Here is a 24616-nt window from a genome sequence, read left to right as displayed (position 1 = left end):
TAGGGGTAAGGCAATTTCTTGACCTGGTCTTTTCTTCTCTGTTGTTTTTTTGTTTGGGATTTATTTGATTTATTTATTATATATTTTGAGTAGATGGGCAATGTTTGGTTTTGCTATTGGGATGCTTATAGAGTATGCAACAGGCTCCGATTTTGTTGATCAAGTAAAGATTCTTCTCTCCAATTTTGGTATTGTAGACCTGGAATGATTCACCTATTTGATCTCCAATGCTATAAATACTCTCTGTTTGATGTAATTGCTGTAATTAAATACAATGTCACGTCTGCCACTGTTTTTATTTTTATTTTTTTATTTTTGGATTAAATTGTTCAATTTCATCTTTTTAAATCCACTTGAAATACATTTATAGAGCAGCTCCTACCCTCTATTTATTCATGATGTGCAATTTTATAAATTTTACTAAAAGTTTTCATGGGCCATTGGTTTTATTTGGTATACTTTTTGAACTATAATATGCACTTGTCATTATGATACTTTGCAAACTCATTCTTTTTATTGATGTGTACAAAAATAGTAAATGACCATCATTTACTATACTAACACTTGTTCCACATTTGGACTTAATAGATTTTACAGCTTAGCTATTATCAAATTTAACATTAAATTTTTTCGATCCATCTAAGTAGCAAAATTCAAATTCCCTTATTGATTAATTACTAGAAGCGGGTAAAATTCAAGAATGATTGTCTTGATAATGGTCATACCAGTAGTTATTTAATTTTTTTTTCCCTTTTGTTTATTTATTTTTATTTTTTGACAACTCCACTAGTACCTGCCACATGCTAGTAAAATTCTATAGACAAATTTTAGATTAGCCCGATATTTATACATTCTAGCGAAGCTATATACATACCTTGATAGCTGCACATTAGCTTATGTAATTTTAGTTATAGTATGCATTTGAGATTCTACTCTTATGTGCTATATTGATAGGAAGTTCCTTAGCTTTCAGGTTGATAACTTGGAATTTCTGAGGGAAATGAGGATCAACCTAATAAAGGTTGGTTTTTTTAATTTGGCAATAGATTACACTAGTAGTTCTATTATACATATTATAGTTCCCGCAATCCTTCTTGTTTCACTTGTTTTTGTTCTGATAACCAGAAATTTGGTTATATTTTTTAGTCTTTCTTATGTTCATGTGACATAGAATAATTATGTGTGTGCTTGCTTACACATGCACATGCGCTCCAAAAATTAACCCCATGAATCTGGAAGGACTTCTGCTCTCACCTTTATAGTGAAATAATTCATCTTTGTTGCTTGCACTACTAGAAAATTGGCTTTTTGCGACTGATTATTTGACCGTCGCAAAAACTAATATTTGCAATAGCACCCTCCTTTTATTATACCTATGCCCTAACAGAGATTGATTTCCCCTGGACTCTCATTTCCCCCAAATCTGATTTCGCTCGATCATGTGTGAGTAAGAGAATCTGATTTCCCTCTCTCGATTTCCCTCTATAGATCACCATGGTTGTCTGAAGAAGTGACCTCCAACAGTATGAACTCTCTCTCTCTCTCTCTCTCTCTCTCTCTCTCGTCTCAGTGAGTCTCTTCGAATCATTCATGCATATTTCAACTTCTTTGTCTCTCTACTTCGATCACTTGTTTCTTATCATCTGAACTCACTGTAGTCGCAACCGTAGATCACCTTTCGACGAAGCTTTGGTTTGAATCAATCCTTCCTCATCTGCTACAGGTACAAACTGAACCATTCAATTCTTAATTGTGTATGTTCTGTGCTGCGAAAATGATGAACTTGCTCTGAACTTGCTTGATTTCAGTTCTGAATTCGAATTATTATTATTATTTTCTGTCATGTTAGATTGGAGCATGTGTAACATCAGCTAATCTGGATTTGAAAGTTAGATCAAGGAGATATAAATAATTGTGTATTTTTTACGAAGCTTTTATAGATTCGGACCTTATAGCGTTCAATAAATAATTGTGTATTTTCTGTCATTAATTGTGTATTTGATTTCAGTTCTGTGCTGCGAAAATGATGAATGTGTATTTTCTATATCCAAATTTCTGTCATCTCTTATGTAATTTGCTTGAAAATAGATTCAGACCTTATAGTGTTCGATAAATAACAAAATCGAATAGATTATATAGCTATTCAATCCAATCCTTTATTGTTTATATAGCTGTTATATTCAATGAGTCAATCTTTTTTTTTTTTTTTTTTTTTTTTCTGTTTGATGAGATGCTCATGATTGAATATATTAGTGTTTTTGATCTTTTCATTTGCATTGTTCTGTGGCACTTGGAGGCCATTGTTCATCTATGAATGTTTTACTTGGAAACTTGCAACAAGAATGGTTTCAAGAAATAAATATGCTAAACTATTGATGTATTGTTCTGTGGCACTTGGAGGCCATTGTTTATCTGTATATATGATTTGATTTTACTTTCAATTGTTAATGCTCTGCTTATTGGTGAAATCCATATGATGGAGCAGATGTGTATCGCTTGGTTATCATCCTTCTGAACAGTGGCTGCTCAAAATCATTCTCTATTTTTATTTTTTTTGACTTTGCTGTTTAGTAGTTGCTGTGTACTCAATCTGTTGGAAACATTTTAATGTTCATATTACTCTAGAGGGTATAAGAAATTCTTTAATTCGACAAGAGGACAGCATCATATTTAGCCTCCTGGAGAGAGCTCAATATTGTTTCAATGTTGACACATATGACCCTAATGCTTTCTTCATGGATGGGTTCCACGGCTCGGTTGATTTCATGGTCAAAGAAACTGAAAAGCTTCATGCTCGGGTATGTTATGCCTTAATTTATGAAAGGAGGAAAATAGAATGATTTTATTTCTAGTTTCTGATTTATATGACTTACCAGATCCAATGCTGCCACCTTTGCAGTACCCTCAGGTAAGACAATAGATACAATGGTTTTAGTTAATTTACTCTGAGCCAGAATTATGATTGACATAGCTTGTAAGATAATGTGTAACATGCAAATTTATGAAGTTTGGATTGGAATATGGCAAACTTGGAGGGTGCTTGTTCATGACTTCTTGAGCTCAATTTAATTTGATGAAGTCAACCACATAGATTTGCTACATGCATGAAACTTTATCAAATCCAAGTGTAGAATGTAATCTTGATGTTAATTTAGTAAAATCTTGGTATCAACTCTTACAATTGTTAAACTCTCTCTTTCTCACTATGCACTTGTTTGTGTTTGCAAATTTTTATGCCAGCCATCACTGACATAGCCCCTTGTTTTATATATTCAAATAGGTTCTTCATCCCATCGCTGATGCAATCAATATCAACAATAAAATATGGGATATGTATTTTAGGGATCTTCTTACAAGACTAGTCAGGGAAGGAGATGATGGTAACTGCGGTTCAGCTGCTGTCTGTGACACAATCTGCTTGCAGGTATACATTTTTAACATATAATTAATCTCGATTAGTTTGAACTGTGAATTATTGGAACAGGAGATGATTTCACTGCGATAATGTACTGTGAGCTGCATTTTAATGCTTCTGAATGTGTGCTTGCTTTAACACACCTATTTGTAGATGATAATTTGTTTTTAATTTGATTTTGTCCATGAAGCTCATCATGTTAAATTTTCTACAAATGGTAAAGCAAGCAGCCTAAACTGAATATCCTACGTTGAATTATAGACAAGACATTTTCCCCGTTGTAAAACAGTGAATGATCCATTTGCCGAGTATTAGTGACTGCCTACTGTTTTCACTAGTTACATTAATGATCCAACATTCTTTCTCATGATAGAAGTAAAGTAATTGATGGATTTGTTGCTTTTGTAGATATATGCTGACTAATTATATATATATATATATATATTAGCATAACGTTTTTCGATATGTATTTTATATATCCCAAAGCATGGCATTTAACGTAGTGTTGGGGATTAACCAATCATTCTAACTTGCAACTATTCCTTCTATGTATTGCTGTACTTTGTTTGCAGGCTCTCTCAAAGAGAATTCATTATGGTAAATTTGTAGCAGAGGCCAAATTTCGAGCTTCACCAGATGCATATGAAGCTGCCATTAGAGCACAAGTTTATATTTTATTTTTCAGATGCACTGGGTGCATCCATTCCTTTAGTATAACTTTTTCAAAACCTTGTGTGCTGAAACAGGTCATGATCACTTGATTTTGTTAAATTGTGGTGCTTGTGATTTTGCAGGACAGGACTCGACTGATGGATTTGCTGACGTATCCCACTGTGGAAGAGGCGATAAAGAGTAGTGTAGAGATGAAAGCCAAAGCTTACGGAAAAGAGGTGACAGATAATAATAATGTAGAGAAGGCGGAGCTGATCCGGTATACAATTTTTCAAAGCTTACCCAAAAAAAAAAAACATTTAAGCTTGAAGGTCTAAGTTGTTTGATTGTTTAAAATGAACCAAATAGGTATTTATTGCTCAAGCAAAGATAATTTGAATGATGTCTAATATATTGATGTATATTTTTGCAGGTAGCTAGTGTTGAGGGAGTAGTTGATATTGAGAGCTAAATTGAGATTTTTTTTTTTTAGTACTTGAATCTATTAGTTTTTTGTATAAATACTTTTAAGGATGGTTTGATGGATATTTGTTTTGCATGTATAGAAGTTTATATTTTGTATGCACATTTTTTTTAAATTTTTTGAAGAAATATAATTTTGATGAGGGAAGTGATGGAAAATAATACATGTGTAATAGAATTTTTGCAAATATCACTTTACATTTATTGTATATAATATTTGAATATATATATATATATATATATGAGAATATAGATTGCTATAACATTGTAGTTTTTTTTTATATAATTTTTTGCGACAGTAACAAGATGGTCGCTAATACATTGTAGGCATTTTTTAAATTTTTTTGCGACAACAAAACATTGGTCGCCATAAGTAGATTAAGCGGTCACAAATAGTTTGCGACTGCTGTTTTGCGGTCGCAAAAAGTATTTGCCACCCCCACATTCGCGACCCCCATTTGCCGTCGCATAGGCCGTCGCAAAAGGTCTTTTGCGACTGTTTTTTTATTATTTGCGACAGCTTGTAACGGTCGCAAAAAGTATTTTTTTTAGTAGTGGGTCCACCGTTGATCTATCAGCTCGAACTCCAGACCTTCCACTCACCACACCCCACGACGCGGCTACATGCCATTCAGCCACAAGGGCTTCGGCTAGTAAGTTCTAAAACTTAATTTTGATCATTTCGTTGTGTACAATATTTTTCACTCATCTAAAATAAATCCGGGTTTCATATAAATTGAGAGAAAAAAAATGGCAGGATAGGTCAATTATATGGAAAATGACTGATTTTACTTAGTGTCAAATTGTGTTATGAGTACATGCAGGCACGAGTAATATATTAATCAAAATGTAACTTTCGTTTGAAAGACTCTATAAACATTAAACATATTGTTTTTCCAAAAAAAAAAAAAAAATGTTAAGAAATATACATTCAAAAATATTAGTCCATCTAAATATTTAAAATTTAAAAATTGAAAAATCTTAATATAAAAAGTAAATATAGTCATGTCTAACTTACCATACTTAACCCATATATAATTTAAAAATCTTTAAAAGAAAATTTTAAATATAACTTTAGTCTTATGTAATTTTAAAATCGAAAAATATTTACTTCAAATTTTTTTTTTTTTGAAAACCAAAAAATGCATAAGGCATCTAAAAAATTATCAAAATATTTATGACACATTTATTAATTAAAAATAAAATTTCACATGGCACATGTAAAAATAAAATAAATGCATATGCAATGCATATTTTTATGTCGCGTCCAAAAATACACCCGAAAAAGAACCATTAATATAGGACAATAAATTATTATAGTGAACTCATTCGAATTTACACAAATAGAAAATCTTACATTTTTGTGCAGAAAATAAGGAAAGAGGGAAGGGAGAGAGATGTGAAGTGAATTGCATATGGTTAAAAGAGAAAATAGAGAAAAATAATAGGAAAAAAAAAAAGTAAAGAGGGGAAGGTGCTAGGAAAGTATTGAAAGATCTTTAGGTGGGAAATTAATTTTAGTAAAGCAAATCCAACCGTTAATCTCATGAATGAGTAGATTTGAAACGTTCTAACCAATTGTGTTATAGAAACATTTTCAAAAACCATTTTGTTTTATTATATAGATATTATTTTATTTTATTTATTTATTTATCTTCTTTCTCTTGTAGGGCTTCTATAAAAGATGGAGTTCAAAGCAAAGGAAGAAAGGGAGGTGAGGTAGAGTTCGAGAGCTCCAGCAAGGAGTAGCACAGAGTGATAAAAATCAGAAAGTGTCTCTCCTATATATTAGAGTAGCGTGTCCACAATTATGTGGAACTAATATTTTTTCTCCTTAGGGTAGTTATGAAATCATGACCAAATAATTAGCATTTATTATATTTAGTATTTTTGGTTTTGATTTGATTTAGATAAATTATATAACTTTCAGATATTTTTGTGTGATAAATATTTTATTCAAATCATGTTATACAATTGTTTTCACTGCTGTGTATTAAAATTGTTAGACGAGTCATGACGAGTAAGACATGTCATACATTAATAGTAGTTTAGTGTACTTTAGTAGTGATAATTTATGCTAAGCGAAGATGACTCATGTTTTCAAATTTTAATATATAAATGCTCTTGATGATGTCTCTAGAGCATCTTACTATCCTAATTAATGATTTTCTGAAAACTAATACAAAAATTCCTTGATTATAAGGTTAGTGGAAGATTCAAAACCCTGAGAATTTTCTTATTTTATTTTTATTTCTTTTATTTTTTATTATTTTAATTGGTTTTAGTTTTATTATTTTCAAAATAATATCTTTAAATTACTTTAATTATTGTTTCTGAAACAACACAACTCAATTAGTCCTTAAGGATCGACATTTGGTGTGATATACCAGGTCTTGGGCTTGACTAGTATTGAGCAGTATGATAGCATGCATTACTTGCAGCATTTTGTTTTATCATATTTGGTCATTAAGATTTCTTTTCTACTTTTACTTAACCTCTTGTAACTTTTTCGGGCTAAAAATTTTGAGTTTTGGGCATTGGAACTTGTCTTGGGTTACAAAATCAAATTCTGAGTTCATGGGCAAAACAGCTCATGCGGATTTGGCAACTACTTGAGTGGATCCTCATAGGGTTTTTTAGAGTTTTCTAGGCAGAAAACTGCTCGAGGGGATTTTGGTAAATTTTTGGGGTTCCTTTCTGGAGCAAACCACACCTGGAGGCAAAAAAATTCGTTCGTGCAGAATTCAAACCGCTCGTGTGGGTTTCAGCACATCTATCTCAAATTTCATGCTCTTTCCCTCAAAAACTGATGCTAAAAACGTATAGACACACTTTTTCACTTCTCTCTCTATGCTTCATCTTTTCTCTCCCTTCACTCTACAAACACACCCAAATCCAAACTTCTCTCTAAGATTTAACTAAAATCTTTAAGAAATTGAGAGGGCTTTTTACACCAAATCAAAGAGGATGGCGAGGGCTATGTTTATACCGATTAGATAAATTTTTCACCAATTTTGAGTTCTAGGGTTTTTGCAACAACCCCGAATTGTGATTAGTCACTAAACCATGATTAAGAATGCCTAAGAAGTAACTAACGAGAAATTCAAAATTAATTGCATGTATATTGTGTTATTTGTGCTTATATCTGTCTGAATTTCTATTTCGGTATGTGAATTCAAGGCCTTATTGGATACTGAATGCGAAATTGACTACGTTTATATGTTAATTAGAATTTTTAGAATTTTATGGTAGATTTAATTGAAATTCAATTCAGATCTAAATAATTAGAATATAATAATGTTAATTGATTAGGTTAAGCTAGGAATAATAAAACCCCACTAATCAAGCCAATATAAGGCTAATGGACAAAACAACATTTCATCTTCATTTCCTTGAGAGCAAAACGTGAGAGAGAGAGAGAGTTTGACTGGAAGAGCTTGAGCTCTAGAGAAAGGAAGAAGAATTGTAGAGAATTGAAGGTTTTGACTTGAAAACTCAAGCAATTGAACATCTAGAATACAATTAAGCATCTAAGGCAAGAATTCTAGCCACTAGTTTTGTAATTTAGTTGGTTAATGCATGAATTCAAGGGAATTAAGCTATGAGATGCATGAATGAGCTAAGGAAGTAGGAAAGAAGAGTTAACCATGCATGCACGTGCATTTCATGAAGTTTTGAAGTTGTTTTCAAAGAATTCTCACTTGCATGTGTTCATCTTGACTTGTTTTGTGAATTCATCACATTTCTTGACATCTTATCTCAATTGATCATGTTTTGGAAGAAATGAAATCATGTTAATTCTTGCATGTGTTTTAACTCAAGTTTCAAGTTTGATTTTGCCCAATTGACTTACCTTTGGGCTTTGATTTTGTGAAATGATCTTCAATTCATAATGTTTCACAAGTTTACACATGTTTTCTCAAGTTTTGAGGCCCGAAGGATGTGTTTTGAAGTTTTACACTTGAGTTTTGCATCTTAAACAAAAATCTGAAATTTTCATAATTCTTCATCATCGCTTGAGTGACAGAACCTGCGCTCGAGCGTCAACTCTTTATTTTTCACCTTCGCTCGAGTGACCCAAAGTTGGCTCTAGCGTAAAATTCAAGCTCCCAGCACTTTTGCAGACATGGGTCTTGGCTCAAGCGACATAAACTGCGCTCGAGCAACCACCCTTATTTTTTATCCTTCGCTCAAGCGTAGGAAGTTGAGCTGGAGCGTAAAATGAGAGCTTCCAAAAGTTTTGCAGAGTTTTGCAGACCGCTCGAGCGTAGGAAGTTGCGCTCGAGCGAAGACCTAGTTTTTAAAAATTTGATGAAGTGTTTTAAATCACATTTTGGCATCCTCATTGCATCTTAGGCATTCCTAAGCCTTATTTAAAACATAATAATAAGGATAAAGATTAGAAACACAACAAGATAGAAAAGAAATAAGTTAAGTGTTTTCCAACCTTGTGTTTCAATATGTATCAATTGTGTGTTTGTGTAGGTCACGCGCCATAGATTGTTTGATCCGACTGTTTTGACTCTTCTACTAACGGAGCTATCTGTGAGTAATAACCCCGTAAAGCTATATTTCAGGATAAGTACTTTCAGAATGATAAGATATGATTTGGTATAGAAAATGTTATATTATGAATAATAAATTAATGTCCAATTTTCTGAAATGTAATTGTGGCATCCTTAGTTCACATGGCCCTCGCCCGGGGGAAACAATACCGTTGCTTATGATCATATGGCCCTTGCTCGGGGGAAATAATACCGTGGTCTATGTTCACATGACCCTCGCCTGTGGGAAACAATACCATGGCTACTTGTGCGCAAGATATGGACCTTTGGGGTTGTCGATATCAACTATGCATATGGGTCTTAGGACCAAGTTGATATGATAGCTAATGGATGTACCACATATAACTGCTTATGACTTCTGATCAAGTATATGAATCTGAATCTGCTTCTGATTTGAAACCCGAATATGTATAAGAATTTGTTTATGATATAAACTCTGATTTCTGAAACTGTTTGGACATCATTCATAAACACTTTACTCTATTGTTATTCACTGAGCTCCAGCTCACCGTATTATTTTTGTATGTAGGTGATCAGGCACGTGACCAGGCCTAAGCTGCTGCCTGGAGATTTGTTTTGGTCAGCCAACCACAGTGCCTCCCGAGGAGGTTCCCGAACTGAGAAATGCTCAAGTTTTGTGTGCAAGTTTAAGACTTTTGATTTCCTTTTTGTTTAAGTTTGAACATGACTTTTAGTCTATTTATAAATATGGTGACGTAAGATTGACATTTCGATGACATCATATATGTAAATTAGGTTTTAAATTTTCTGTCATATGTATGTCTACATAGCTCTATAGACATTATTTGTTGGTATTTGCTTCCGCTAGCCTCTGTATTTTTTTAATTTGTTCAGAGGCCTTTAGTAATCCCAAGATTACTGGCCAGTTATGACGCTAAACCTCTAGGTGTCAGAGCATGTGTTATATTGCACACATGAGTCCATATGAGCTATAGGATGTCCTAGAAAAGAATTAGGGCCATTACATCTGCATGTGTGAGTATGTGTGTGAATTATTTGGACATATCTGAACTAAAGTGAAATGACATGACCATATCTGAACTAAACATGAACATTGAGGAACTGTAAAGAATTATGTGCCTATGGTATAGCTGAATCTTTTGAGGCCTAAATAAACTGTAAGGAACAGATGTTAAGAGGCTTTAACAGAATCAATGTTACAGCAACAGAGACAACAACCTCTGCCTCCTCCGCCCCCTCCGATCCAAGTGGAGCCGGTCAACAATGACATTCTCAGTTTGACTCAAAAATTTAACAAGATGAAGCCACCAACTTTTCTGGGTGGTATTGAACCGTCAAAGGCCAAGACATGGCTGCTAGAGACCGAAAAACTATTTGAAGTCTTTCCATGTTCTGATGTCCAGAAAGTTTTGTTGGCAACTTACACTTTGAAAGACGAGGCCTGACGTTGGTGGATGCTTATCCGAGACACTAATGGGGCTTTAACCTGGAATCAATTTAAAGAGATCTTCTATGAAAAATACTTCCCACAGTGTTTCTGAGACTGAAAGGTGTATGAGTTTGAACAATTAAGGCAAGGCAACATGTCTGTGGCTGAATATGAAGCCAAATTTACTGAGTTAACTTGGTTTTCCCCACACATGGTAGACACAGATTATAAGAAAGCTCGAAAATTTGAAGGAGGCTTGACTTTGGAAGTGTTTGATAGGGTCGGTGTATTAAAACTTCTTAAATATGTGGATGTGCTTGATAGAGCTTTAAATGCTGAAGCTAATTTAGCTGCAATGAAACAAATAAAAGCTCTAACAACTAAATGTAAAGGCAAAAGATTTGGGTTTAATTCCAGAAAAGGTCGGTCATTTTCAAAGAAGAAAAATACATTGTTCTCTAGTAGTTCAAGTCAAAGTAGTGGCACAACACCTACTTGCTCAGAATGTGGAAGGAAACATAAGGGCCCCTGTTACTGAATAACAGGAGCTTGCTTCCAGTGCGGCAAGATTGGCCACATGATGAAAGATTTCCCACTCACAGCTGACAATGTCAATCGTCCTATGGTAAGTTCAACTGGATCCACTCCTACACCAAGAACTAATACTAGAGCTAACACCAGTGAGGAAAGTTTGAGACAAGGCCGAGTTTTTGATCTTGTGCCCGGAGACGTCCAAAATACCAACTCTATGGTGTTAGGTATACTTCGTATTTGTGCTCAAAAAGCATGTGTCTTAATAGACTCTGGATCTACCCATTCATTTGTGTCACATGTTTTTTCTCAGAAATTGACTAGACCCTTGGAAACTATAAACTACTTGTTATCGGTATCTACACCATCTGGGGATTCTATGGTATGTGCTTATGTGTATCCTGCATGTGATGTTATAAATGGAGAAGCACTTTTATATGTTGATTTGCTGCCATTAGATATAGATCATTTTGACTGCATATTGGGTATGGATTATTTGACAAAATATCACCCTACCATTGATTGTGTTGCCAAATCAGTTGTGTTCCGACCACCAGGGTACCTAAATTTGTGTTTGTAGGGAATGGTGTAGTTCTTTCCCTATATTTAATCTCTGCAATGAAAGCTAATAAACTATTGAGAAAGGGGTGCCGAGGTTATTTCTATTGTGTATTGACCGTGCCCACAGATAGCACTAACGTAGAAAACATCCCTGTAGTCAATGAATTTCTCGATGTGTTTCCAAATGAACTACCTGGTGACTTGATTGATAGGGAAATTGAATTTACCATTGATGTAATACCTAGAATACAACCTATTTCCAAAACCCCATGCAAAATGTCCATCTCTGAACTGAAAGAATTGAAAATTGAGCTTCAAGAACTGTTAGATAAGAAGTTCATTCGTCTGAGCACTTCACCTTGAAGTGCTCCAGTTTTATTTGTTAAAAAGAAAGATAGGTCTTTGAGGTTATGTATTGACTACCGAGAATTAAACAAAGTAACTGTTAAGAACAAATATCCACTGCTCCAAATAAACGATTTGTTTGACCAACTCCAGGGAGCTCAAGTGTTTTCAAAGATAGATCTTAGATCCGGGTACCATCAGTTGAAGGTTAAAATAGAAGATATAGAGAAAACTGTCTTTCAAACTAGATACGAACATTATGAATTCCTAGTAGTGCCATTCGGAGTAACGAATGCACCTGCCGCCTTCATGGACCTAATGAATAGGGTGTTTAAACCATATTTGGATGAATTAGTTGTTGTATTTATTGATGATATTTTGATTTACTCCAAAAGCAGGGAAGATCGCAAAAATCATTTGAGAACTGTGCTACAGATATTGAGGGAAAAGAAACTGTATGCAAAATTCTCCAAATGTGAATTTTGGCTTGACAGTGTGACCTTTCTGGGACATGTAATCAATAAAAATGGCATATCAGTTGATCCATAGAAAATCAAAGCTATTGTGAATTGGCCAAGACCAATAAATGTGTCAGAAATTAGAAGTTTTTTGGGGCTTGCTGGCTATTACAGAAGATTTGTGAAAGATTTCTCCAAACTCTCCATGCCATTAACACAATTGACATAGAAAAATGTACCATTTGATTGGAATGATCAAAGAGAGTATGATTTTCAAGAATTGAAGAATAGATTGGTGACTGCACCAATTTTAACTTTGCCCAATGGTACTGAAGTGTTCCAAATCTACAGTGATGCTTCGTACAAAGGTTTGGATTGTGTACTAATGCAAAATTGAAAAGTAATTGCCTATGTTTCTCGGCAGCTCTGTCCACACGAAAAGAATTATCCAACCCATGACCTGGAAATTGCAACTGTAGTGTTTGCTTTAAAATTTTGGCGCCATTACTTGTATGGGGCAACTTGTGAAATTAACATGAGATAAAACTGAACATGAGACAAAGAAGATGGCTCGAATTAATTGAAGATTATGATTTATAGATTTTGTATCATCCAAGAAGGGCAAATACAGTTACAGATGCTTTGAGTAGAAAATCTATTGAGAATTTGACATGTTTACTTACTAGTCAGAAAGAATTGTCGTATGAGCTGGAAAGAGATGAAATTGAAGTTGTTGTACGTGAATAGGGTGGAGTTCTAGCCGCCAGTTCTGCACAACCAGCTATACTTGAGGAAGTTAAAGAAAAGTAATTATAAGATGAATTCCTGAAAAAGACTGTTGACGAAATTGAATCAAAACCAAGGCCAGGATTTGTGTATGAAAATAATGTGTTGAAATTTCATAGTAGACTTTGTGTACCGGATTGTTCAGAATTGAGAAAGCATATATTGACTGAGGCTCACAATTCCAAATTTGCTATACATCCAGGAAATACAAAGATGTACCATGGCTTGAAACAAGATTTTTGGTGGCCTGGAATGAATAAATGTGTTGCTAATTTTGTAGCTAAATGTTTGCATTGCCAACAAGTTAAAGTCGAACATCAACAACCCACTGGATTACTTCAATTAATTCCAATACCAGAATGGAAATGGGAGCACATTACGATGTACTTCATTGTTGGACTGCCTCGCTCCTCCTGAGGTATGGATTCTATATGGGTCACTGTTGATCGTTTAACTAAATCTGTTCATTTTCTGTCTGTGAAAACCTTTTATAATGCGGACAAGTTGGCTAACATATTTATATGAATGAGATTATGAGATTGCACAGAATACTAGTATCCATTGTATCTGACAGAGACTCCAAGTTTACTTCGAGATTCTGGCAGAGTTTGCAAAAAGCTTTGGGGACTGAATTGAGATTGAGTAGTGCTTGTCACCCACAGACGGATGGCCAATTAGAACGAACGATACAGACCTTGGAAGATATGCTCAGAATGTGTGTACTAGATTTCCAAGGAAATTGGGAGACATATTTTCCTTTGGCCGAGTTTGTGTACAACAACAACTATCACTCAAGTATTCGGATGGCTCCTTATGAAGCTCTGTATGGTAGGAAGTGCCGATCTCCAATTTGTTGGGCCGAAGTAGGCGATAGTCCTTTGTTGGGACCGGAATTTGTACAAGAGACGACCGAGAAAGTCAAGTTGATTCAGCAACGGTTGAAAACCGCTCAAAGTCGGCAGAAGAGTTATGCGAATGTACGAATGAGGGATAGAGAATATGAAGACGGTGACCATGTGTTTATAAAAGTAACTCCAATGAAAGGGCAAACTCGATTGGGGGTTAAAAGAAAGTTGGCACCACGATACATTGGCCCGTATGAAATTATTGAGAAAATTAATCCTGTAACATACCAAGTAGCCTTACTTCCGGTTATGGAGAACATGCATAACGTTTTTCATGTTTCGATGCTTTGGGAATATTTACAAGATCCGCATCATGTTATTAAGCCAACACATGTGCGTCTAAAGGATGACTATACATATGAAGAGAGGCCAATTCAAATTGTGAATTGTCAGATCAAAAGACTAAGGAACAAAGAAATTCCATTGGTAAAAGTAGACTGGAAAAATCACGGAGGGACGTATGCGACTTGGGAGATTGAAGAGGATATAATGAAGAGATACCCTGATTTGTTCCCTCTGGACCCGATATTCTTCCAAAACAAAGGTAATTCGAGTTTGAATGACCAAACTCTTTAAAGGGGGGAAGACTGTAACAACCTCGAACTGTGATTAGTCACTAAACCATGATTAAGAATGCCTAAGAAGTAATTAAAGGGAAATCCAAAATTAATTGCATGTATATTGTGTTATTTGTGCTTTTATATGTCTGACGTAGGAATATCTATCTAAATTTTTGTTTCGGTATGTGAATTGAAAGCCTTATCGAATACTGAATGCGAAATCGACTATGTTTATGTGTTAATTAGAATTTTTAGAATTTTATAGTAGATTTAATTGAAATTCAATTCAGATCTAAATAATTAGAATAGAATAATGTTAATTGATTAAGTTAAGCTAGGATTAATTAAACCCCACTAATCAAGCCTATATAAGGCTAATGGACACAACAACATTTCATCTTCATTTCCTTGAGAGCAAAATGTGGGAGAGAGAGAGAAAGAGAGAGAGTTTGAGTGGAAGAGCTTGAGCTCTAGAGAAAGGAAGAAGAATTGTAGAGAATTGAAGGTTTTGACTTGGAAACTCAAGCAATTGAACATCTAGAATACAATTAAGCATCTAAGGTAAGAATTCTAGCCTCTAATGTTGTAATTTAGTTGGTTAATGCATGAATTCAAGGGAATTAAGCTATGAGATGCATGAATGAGCTAAGGAAGTAGGAAAGAAGAGTTAACCATGCATACATGTGCATTTTATGAAGTTTTGAAGTTGTTCTCAAAGAGTTCTTACTTGCATGTGTTCATCTTGACTTTGTTTTGGAATTCATCACATTTCTTGACATTTTATCTCAATTGATCATGTTTTGGAAGAAATGAAATCATGTCAATTCTTGCATGTGTTAAATGATCTTCAATTCATAATGTTCATCTTGTCAATTCTCACTTGCATGTGTTTATCATGTTTTGTTTTTGCACAATTGACTTACCTTTTGGATTTGATTTTGTGAAGTGATCTTCAATTCATAATGTTTCACAAGTTTAGACATATTTTCTCAAGTTTTGGGGCCCAAAGGATTTGTTTTGAAGCTTTACACTTGAGTTTTGCATCTTGAACAACAATTTGAAAATTCCAGAATTATGCATCATCGCTTGAGTGACAGAACCTGTGCTTGAGCGACAACTCATTGTTTTGCACTTTCGGTTGAGTGACTCAAAGTTGGCTCGAGCGTAAAATTTGAGCTCCTAATACTTTTGCAGACATGGGTCTTGGATTGAGCCACATAACCTATGCTCGAGTGACCACCCTTATTTTTGATCCTCCGCTAGAGTGTAGGAAGTTGAGCTTAAGCATAAAATAAGAGCTCCCAGAAGTTTTGCAGAGTTTTACAGACCGCTCGAGCATAGGAAATTACACTCAAGCGAAGACCCTGTTTTGAGAACTTTGACTAAGCGTTTCAAATCAAATTTTGGCATCCTCATTGCATCTTAGGCATTCCTAAGCCCTATTTAAGACATAACAATGAGGATAAAGATTGGAAACACACCAAGATAGAAAAGAAATAAGTTACGTGTTTTTTGAGCGTGTGTTTCAATACGTATCCATTGTGTGTTTGTGTAGGTCATACGCCATAGATTGTTTGATCCAATTATTCTGACTCTTTTACTATCAGAGCTATCTGTGAGTAACAACTCCGTAAAGCTATATTTCATGATAAGTACTTTCAGAATGATAAGATATGATTTGGTATAGGAAATGCTATCTTATGAATAATGAATGAATGTCTAGTTTTTTGAAATGTAATTGTGGCATCCTTAGTTCACATGGCCCTCGCCCGGGTGAAACAATACCGTGGCCAATATGCACATGGCTCTCACCCGAGGGAAACAATACAGTAGCTTATGATAATATGGCCTTTGCCCGGAGGAAACAATACCGTGGTCTATGTTCACATGGCCTTCGCCTGTGGGAAATAATACCATGGCTACTTGTGCACAAGTGTAGACGTCCCCCGAACGCCCCGGGAGGGTGAGCCCCGTTCTGTACAGTTCGGACTCTCGAATTGTCACGGTTCTTAATCTGAACCAAAGAGTCCAAATCCGGCAAATCGTTTTTGAGAAAAAACAAATTTTTAGAAAAGAAGTGCCAAACATGGACTGCTTTGCCAGATACAGAGTCGCCACCTAAATATTTTATTTTGGGAAATTTAGGAAACCCTGACTCGGTGCCAAAGGCCACGTGTCCGTCATCACCAAAGTTGCCTCGGCTCGGGAACTTGGGGTACGATTGGGGAAGGTTAGCTATGAGCACCCCCTCTCGCCCGATCCGAAGATCGGCCTCTACTAACCATTATATCCAATTTTGAAAACGTTATGTGTTCTTATTCCAGTTAATTAGCTAAAATTACTATGTGATGCGCACAACACAAAAATATAGACTAGATCGCCTAATTTGGAACGAAGCATTGCATATCCGTTTGTTTGAAAAACAGTTTGAAATTTGCTACTTGCAAGTAGGCTAAAGCACGGATTTCAACGAGTTGTTCCAACTCAAACAATCCAACCTTCACCCACAGGCATTCAAGCAGTTTTTATCACATAAGCATCCAGTCACATGGTAAGCATGCTGCCATGTTGACATTCACACTCATGCGAGATGCTAATGCATAAAAATACTTACAATGTACTCCGAGCCAAGACAAGAACATGTTAGCAATCAATGCATGATCCAAGTCCATGTTAAGTGGCTAATGCAACGCATACAGAATGCAATCTAGAATAGGCTCGGCTAATCTAAGGATGACATGTGAAAATGCACAGATATCATGTATTCAAGTTAGATTTGAAATACTTTATGCAGTTAACATGATGCGCCGAGCCTGGTGCATACAAGACTAATGAATGATGCATGCATGTATAGCATAAGGTATGCTAAAGTAAACATGTCCTAATACTAACCATCAAAAGCGGGTAAGTAAAAGGGAGAAAGAAGTGGGGGTTGGAAGACATGCACACACGCACCCACACTTATTACAAATTAGCCCTCGCTCGGAGGGACCGAAAGAATAATACAAATTAATTAACCTACAAGCTAATTAAATATTAAAGACCAATTAATTAATTAACAAATGAACTAATCTAATAAAAGCAGTAAACAGCCTCGGGAAGAGGGCCCAATGCAATGCGCACTCGGCTCCGCTCGGAAAGCCACTGCCATGCACAAGTTGCCTCTACTTTGACTGTTATCCTTCTCTAAAGACTGCACAAATCTCAGGGTTGCTTCCCTGAATGCTGTGGAACACCACCGGCTGAGGGAATTGGTCACCGGCCATGGAGAATGGTCACCGGCCACAAATTAATCCATTGGCCTCTTATGGATGGCCGGTCGGCACTGCAGATGGCCGGCCGGCCAAATCTTCTTACAGAATCTGTTGTTGACAGTAGCAGAGGGCAAAACATAGCATGGCAATGCATCTCAAGCAATGTATGCACCAAACACACCCCTTATCATATTCATGACTCAAAGGGATATGATTCTCGATTTTCGGACCACCAATCGCGCATTTCCATGCATGATGGCCCAAGGAATCAAGTATGCATTTTGATATGGAATGCAATGCACATAATCAAGCAAAGGGGGCTCAACCTCCATCACAATCAATTCAAGAGGTTAAGTATGCGTGCCAATGCAATGCATCCTAGGTATGGAGGCTAGTATGCAACATGGCAATGCAATGTGTAATGTAGGTTAGGTACACAACCTAAGTAAAGAAGCATGTAAGGCATGAAGCAATGCAACCTACAAGTATGCAAGACACAATATGGATGTTCAAGCATGCAAGCAAGCATGTGACTTCATTCAATCATGCAACAACACACTAGTATGTAACAACACACAAGGTGAGCATGCGACAACATGCAAAGGGGTGGACTTAAACTAATTTAGGCAGCCCTCAAACAAGCCTAAAACAATGGCCAATGCTATGGAAATGAGGGCCTACACACATACACACATGTACATGTTGATGGGCCAACACTTAAGCATCAAACAAGCAATCTTTAAGCATACTTAAAAGAGCCTAAACATGGACAATTAGCATACAATGTAAACTCTGGAAATCATGTTAATAGTGGTGCCAAACCAATTTAAACAAGACAAACATGGCATGCAATTGGTCCAAGTATTTAAGGCAAGTCAAGGAGACTTAAACCATGGCTAAGTCAACCTAGCCTCTCAAGGCCAAGAGGACTTAAAATAGGTTCAAGACAGACCTAGACAATGCTAAGGGAACACCTAGATGGCATCTAAGTGGCTTAAATATGCAAGCATACAAAGAAGCACATTCATGGAGCATGAGGCTACAACCTTTTAAAGCAACAAAGGAGTATCAAATGCAAGTATGAAAACATGTTATAAGGACTGAAATAACATGGTAAGTGGTTCCAAACCACTGAAATAATGCAAGTAATGCATGCTACACGCTCACACACCTAAGGCTAACAAGCCAAAATGCAAGGTGGCTATACTAAGCATGCTATGGTCGACCAAAACAACCAAGAACAGAACTTAAGCATGCTAAAACAAACACAAAAGCTTCACAAAGCTTGGCCAAAATCATGCTAGAACAAGGATCAAAACCTAAAGCATGTTAAGGCCAAAACATGACATTACAAGGCATGTATGCTAAACAAGCATGGTGTACCTAAACCAACTTAACACAATGTTATATCATGGCAATATAAGCACAAAAATCAGTTAAGGCATGATCAACATGAACCTAAACTAGATGCTCCCTCAAGAGGCTAAAATGGCCCTTTTCAAGGACAACAAGGAGAGGGGGTGGCCCTCTCCTTCTTATGACCTCAAGGCACCATCCTCACTACTGAAATCCCTCAAGATTTCTGTGGTGAGGAGGCCCAAACACAATGGTCCCAGAGCTCACCAAAATGGCACAAAAAAGGGGTCAAATAAGCCCTAAGAGGGGTCAAAAAACCTTAAGGCTCAAAACACCCTTAACCAACTATTTAAAGGACTCAAAAATAGAACTTTTATATATTATATGCAAAGCCTAAAAACAGTTGCAAGATAGGTAAAAAAGCTATGCAAAAATGGGGTATTTAAAGGTAAAGTTGTTACCCCTGTAGACCCCCTTCACAAACAATGCCCCAGCTGGTTCTTTGAGTCCAAAACAACCCAAGAACACCAAGAACAACCCTCTGGCCCCTCAGCAACCGAGAGAAGGTGTAACACTCGGTGTTTATGCCCAAAAGTAAGACACAAATACACTTATACACACACAAAGGCAAAGAGAGAGAGAGATATAGAGATAGGTGTTCAAGCGGTGATAAGTGTATATCTCTTATACACACACACTCGGTGTTTTGTTGCCACTTATACACACACACTTATACACACACACAAGGATGATCACCGGGTGTTCAAGCGGTGACGTCCAAGTCTTGAGGATGGTCAAAAATGGGGTGTCTACAGTTGCCCCTCTTTGACAGAACTCGAAAGTCATAACAATGACGGGAGTGACTGTCAAAGCCCAGAGACGATCCATTTCTGACAAGGCCGAAGACTTAGACAAAGCATGCAAGATAATTAAGGTATGCGCCTGAGGGCAGGGGCAAAATGCAACTGATAATGAGCCGAACATAACTTATGATCATGCAAAGAAAGCTGTAACGAAGCATAACACGCAACAGTTTTAAGCTAGCATTCAACAATCCAACTACACTACAATGCAGAAAGGATGTAAGAGAATCATGCAATTCTCGATACGTCTCACTCGGAGGATACAATACCTGCGCGGTTCGTCTGGTTGCACCCGCCTCAAATGAACCGTACATACAATATCGTGCCTGTAAAAGAAAGCAACTTAATAGGTACAATATTGTTAGCAACATGCATGACAATGCAAGATGAATGCAAAATGATATGCAGTATATACAAAACTATGTATAATAATGCAAAAGATAATGCAATGTATTCGAAACAATACAAATGATATGCAATGCATTTGAAACATGATCAAATCATGAACAGTTCAAAACCACACAAATGTCATAGAGATGATGGAGGTAACAAGTCCGTCTACTATAGAAAAGGTGCCGCAACCCTCAAAGCGTGTACACATGCAGAACTATGAGTGATGTAGACGGACACAAGAATAAGTAATTGGGTGGAATGACATAAGTGGGGAAATGACCCGCTAAAGAAAGACCAATGATCCTAATGCTGAATGCAAAGATTACACTACAATGTAATAGATACAATGGATATGGCATGCAGCCAAACCAAATCTTGCCTAGGAAAGGCATGGACACATACAAACTGCGTCTAACACAGAAAAGGTGCCGCAACCCTCAAACCAGCATACCAACGTGGAACAGGCGTGTACACATGCAGAACTGTGCTTTAACGTAAAAAGTATGGGCACATACCAGACCAAGCTTAATAAGGAAAGGCGTAAGCCATAAATGGAGGTGATGCAGTGGATGCATGCAAGCTATAATGCAATATGCACTGGAATGGAATATATTCAATGGATAAGGCACGCGGGCCAAACCAAATCTTGCCTAGGAAAGGCATGGACACATAAACCGCGTCTAACACAGAAAAGGTGCCACAACCCTCAAACCACCATGCCGGCGTGGAATAGGCGCGTACACATGCAGAACTGTGCTTTAACGTGAAAAGTATGGGCACATACCAGACCAAGCTCAACAAGGAAAGGCGCAAGCTATAAATGGAGGTGATGCAGTGGATGCATGCAAGCTATAATGCAATATCTACAATATGCAATGGATGGGGGTAAATGCGATATTTACAGTGATGCATGGCATATGCACTATTGGTAATGAAATGCATGACATATGCAATGTATACAAGGGATGCATGACATATGCACTATCTACAATGAATGCATGACATATGCACTACTTACGATGCAATGCATGACATATGCACTACTTGTGTTTTTTTTTTTTTTTTGTTTTGTTTTTTTGAATGCATGAAACGTGCATGAAAGGGAAAAGGCATGGCAATGCATGTTGCTCTTTTTTGTTTTTCTTTTGAAAATGCATGATAATGCATGATCATGTTTTTTTGGTTTTGTTTTTGTAATGCAAATGATGCATGTTGACGCATGCTGATGCAAATGCGTGGCAATGCACGTCTTTTGATATGTATGACAATGCATATGATCTTGAATGTGCGACCACGCATGTCTCTCGAAATGCTTATGAACTCGAATGCGCGGTAATGCGCATCGCTTGAAATGCATGATAATGCATGTGAACTTGCCAAAAGTCGTTCGGGCACAACAAACACCGAAGGACTTGCACCTTCAAAGGATTTAAGGTCTCCTAGACCGAGCGTATTTAAGGTCTCGCTAGACCATGGCAAATGCATAACAATGCAAGCATAATGACATATAACTCAACACGTGTTCGCAAGACAATGCATGTGGGGCAACCTTCGAATCTTAAAAGAGACAAAAGGATACAAAAAGGATACACCTTGCACATATTTGAGTGCCACGCACAAAAGACACGGTCTGAGGTCAAAACGGAGGTCGGTTGAGCTTCGGAACTGCCATTTCTTGCACTATCTTGAGCAATAAATGCCCCAAACTATACATCTGACCCAAACAAGATTGTTGGAGGCTCACCAGCCACCAGGGGAGGTCACCGGCTGTCTACCGGCCATCAGAAAAGTCTACCGGCCAAATATTTGGCCGACTGGCCAACAATGTGGCCGACCGACCAAACATGCCTGAATCGGGGCAGTTTGGTCTTTTGGCCTCGGGTCTTTAAATATAGGGCATCTAGCCCTATATTTCCCACTTTTCCTTGGTTGAAATTTCTTCTTCTCTCTCTCTAGAGTATTTTTCTTCCTTCGTTCTCCCGTTTTCTTGTGTTTTTGGCCCCGTTTCGTTGTTCGATTCGTGTATACCTTCGCGTTTCGAACGTTTTGAACCGATTGAAACTTCGTTTCGGTGTCTATTTTGTGGTTTCCATCACTCGGGGCTTGTTTCCCTCGAGTTTTTCTTGATTTCCGTGCCCTTTCCATACTTCAGCTTTTTCGACCATTTTTCGCCCTCTCGGGGTTGACCTTCCGTTGCCTCTTCGCATTCTAGCCTGATTTTCTCTCTTCCGGCCATCTTCACACCACTTTTGACATGGTGGATGATATTCCACAAGGCGAGACTCCCCCGGATCACGAGGTGGACCTAGAGGCCGAGCTCTTGCCCTTAAGCGTTCGCCCGTTCGACCCAGCGACCTACCGGCCGATGATTCACGTGCTTCCTCCCGACGGACTTCGTCAGTTCCGGAGTTTTACGAGAGGTGTGCCACCAGAGCTCCTCCTGCGCGAGCCGGAGTCACACCTATCATACGGCGCTTCCGAGGTATATTCTTCCCCGTTTCATTTTCCGCAATGTAGAACACTTAACTGCCATAGTTGATTTTGTTCTTTTAACTGCTTAACCCGGATACATCGATACACTGTATGTTGTAGTTGACTGTGAACACACATGCACTCGATGTTTGTTTGAATCTGAACACGTGCACATACGTTGCATTGTCACTGAACCACCCAAACACACTGGCACATCGCATGTTGTAGTTCACTGTATATGAAAACGTGTACTCACGCTGTATCTGTACTAAACCACTTGGGAACACTGACACGTCATATGCCGTAATTCACTTCGAGTACACCGACACCTGATATCGGTTTGAATCTGCAAACGTGCACACATGCTGTGTTGTCACCAATCTTGAATGTTCTTCAAAACTGTACATTGAATATTGCTTCGCAACTGTTGTTTTTGAACAGGGAGATTCCCATACTGTCCGTGGGTATGGGAATGTTGCTGCCAGGGATTGGTATATGGAGTAACTGGACGCAGTTCGTCACATTGTCAATCAGGCGGGCTTTGGCGCCATCTGTAGAGGACTTTCTCGGCTTACTGCGAGCAAACCTCTCCTTGCTGCTCTAGCGGAGAGGTGGTGGGACATCACCGATTCATTCCACCTCTCTGTCGCGGGAGACATGACGATGACTCCCTATGACTTCTCGATGCTCACCGGCATCGGGGTAGGGGGTGATCCGATCCCTTTCGACACAGAGATGGATGAGTGGTACGCTGCCCAAATACACTTGCTTGGCACTCAGCCGCCACTCGCTCGGGCAGGATATGTGCAATATTCATGGTTCGAGAGCCATTTTCGGGATCAGGCGCCGACCACTCGGGTAAGGGAGGAGCAGTACGCATGCGGCTTCCTCATGTTTCTGCTGGGGACGATCATTTTCGCCGATCGGGCGAACACCGTGCCCCTCTGCTTGCTGAGCGCACTGGTGGACGTGAGCAGGATCCTGCGCTATGACTGGGGTGGGGCAGCCTTGGCCACACTCTACGGGTATATGAGCTCAGCCTCCCGTTGCAGTGGGCAGTTACTCGGGGGTTACTGGCGAGCTTGGGAGGTACACCTCTTTCTCTGTTTTACATTTATGCCTTTCATTTTCTGTACTCTGTACACTACACACACTGCGGCTTGCTTCACGCTGACTGTATACTGCACACACGGCACACATACACTCTGCTTTACACTGACTGTACACTGCACGCACTGTACACTCTACACAATACACTGCACAATACACGGTTCTGCAATTTTTGCTTTATTCTGTATTCTGCCTTATCTGATAATCCTACTGGTATTCGCTCTGCAGTTGTGGGTCTACGCCTACTTTCCGAGGCTCACGCCAGTGCCTGACGAGGAAACCCCTCTCGTCGTTTCGTTCTCGCGCCGTTTTGACGTGAGGTGCGTGCGGAGGCCCCGGGAGACGTTTATCTTCTTCCGCCGCTACTTCGACACCATCACCCCCGCAGAGGTATGTTCAAATTTTAGAGTTTTATTTGGCTTGGCTTTACACTGTATTTTCAATATCAGTAGATAACAAACTGCATGTCATTTACAGATCACTTGGCAGCCTTGGGC

General features: G+C 37.8%; 1 protein-coding gene across 5 annotated transcripts; it reads left to right on the top strand.

Annotated features, from left to right (window-relative positions):
* Window positions 1-1322: 1322 nt before the first annotated feature.
* On the top strand, window positions 1323-4798 carry LOC114291075 (chorismate mutase 1, chloroplastic-like). Of its 5 annotated transcripts, none has more exons than XM_082920524.1 (4): window positions 2868-2908; window positions 3281-3424; window positions 3988-4012; window positions 4210-4340. In XM_082920524.1, exons 1-4 carry the CDS (start codon window positions 2882-2884, stop codon window positions 4269-4271), a joined length of 258 nt encoding a protein of 85 aa, XP_082776650.1. In that variant the 5' UTR covers window positions 2868-2881; the 3' UTR covers window positions 4272-4340. The 5 variants fall into 5 exon arrangements, with proteins under 5 accessions (XP_082776649.1, XP_082776650.1, XP_082776646.1 ...); XM_082920520.1 differs by having other exon boundaries at window positions 3988-4126; window positions 4210-4310; XM_082920523.1 differs by lacking the exons at window positions 2868-2908; window positions 3281-3424 and adding an exon at window positions 1323-2798 and having other exon boundaries at window positions 3988-4126; window positions 4210-4310.
* The last annotated feature ends 19818 nt before the right edge of the window (window positions 4799-24616 follow it).

The sequence above is a fragment of the Camellia sinensis genome, chromosome 3, assembly GCF_055761805.1.
Source record: "Camellia sinensis isolate YWXY chromosome 3, ASM5576180v1, whole genome shotgun sequence".
NCBI classification, from domain to species: Eukaryota; Viridiplantae; Streptophyta; class Magnoliopsida; order Ericales; family Theaceae; genus Camellia; species Camellia sinensis.
The sequence above is the reverse complement of the archived record's forward strand: the minus strand, read 5'-3'. Positions and strand labels throughout refer to the sequence as shown.

Bases quoted from the DNA above. Each gene is read 5' to 3' on its own strand.
- LOC114291075 (XM_082920520.1), top strand. From the start codon at position 2,882: ATGCTGCCACCTTTGCAGTACCCTCAG. The intron at 2,909-3,280 runs GTAAGACAATAG...ATATTCAAATAG, and splicing joins CACCTTTGCAGTACCCTCAG to GTTCTTCATCCCATCGCTGA. The intron at 4,127-4,209 runs GTATAACTTTTT...GTGATTTTGCAG, and splicing joins TGGGTGCATCCATTCCTTTA to GACAGGACTCGACTGATGGA.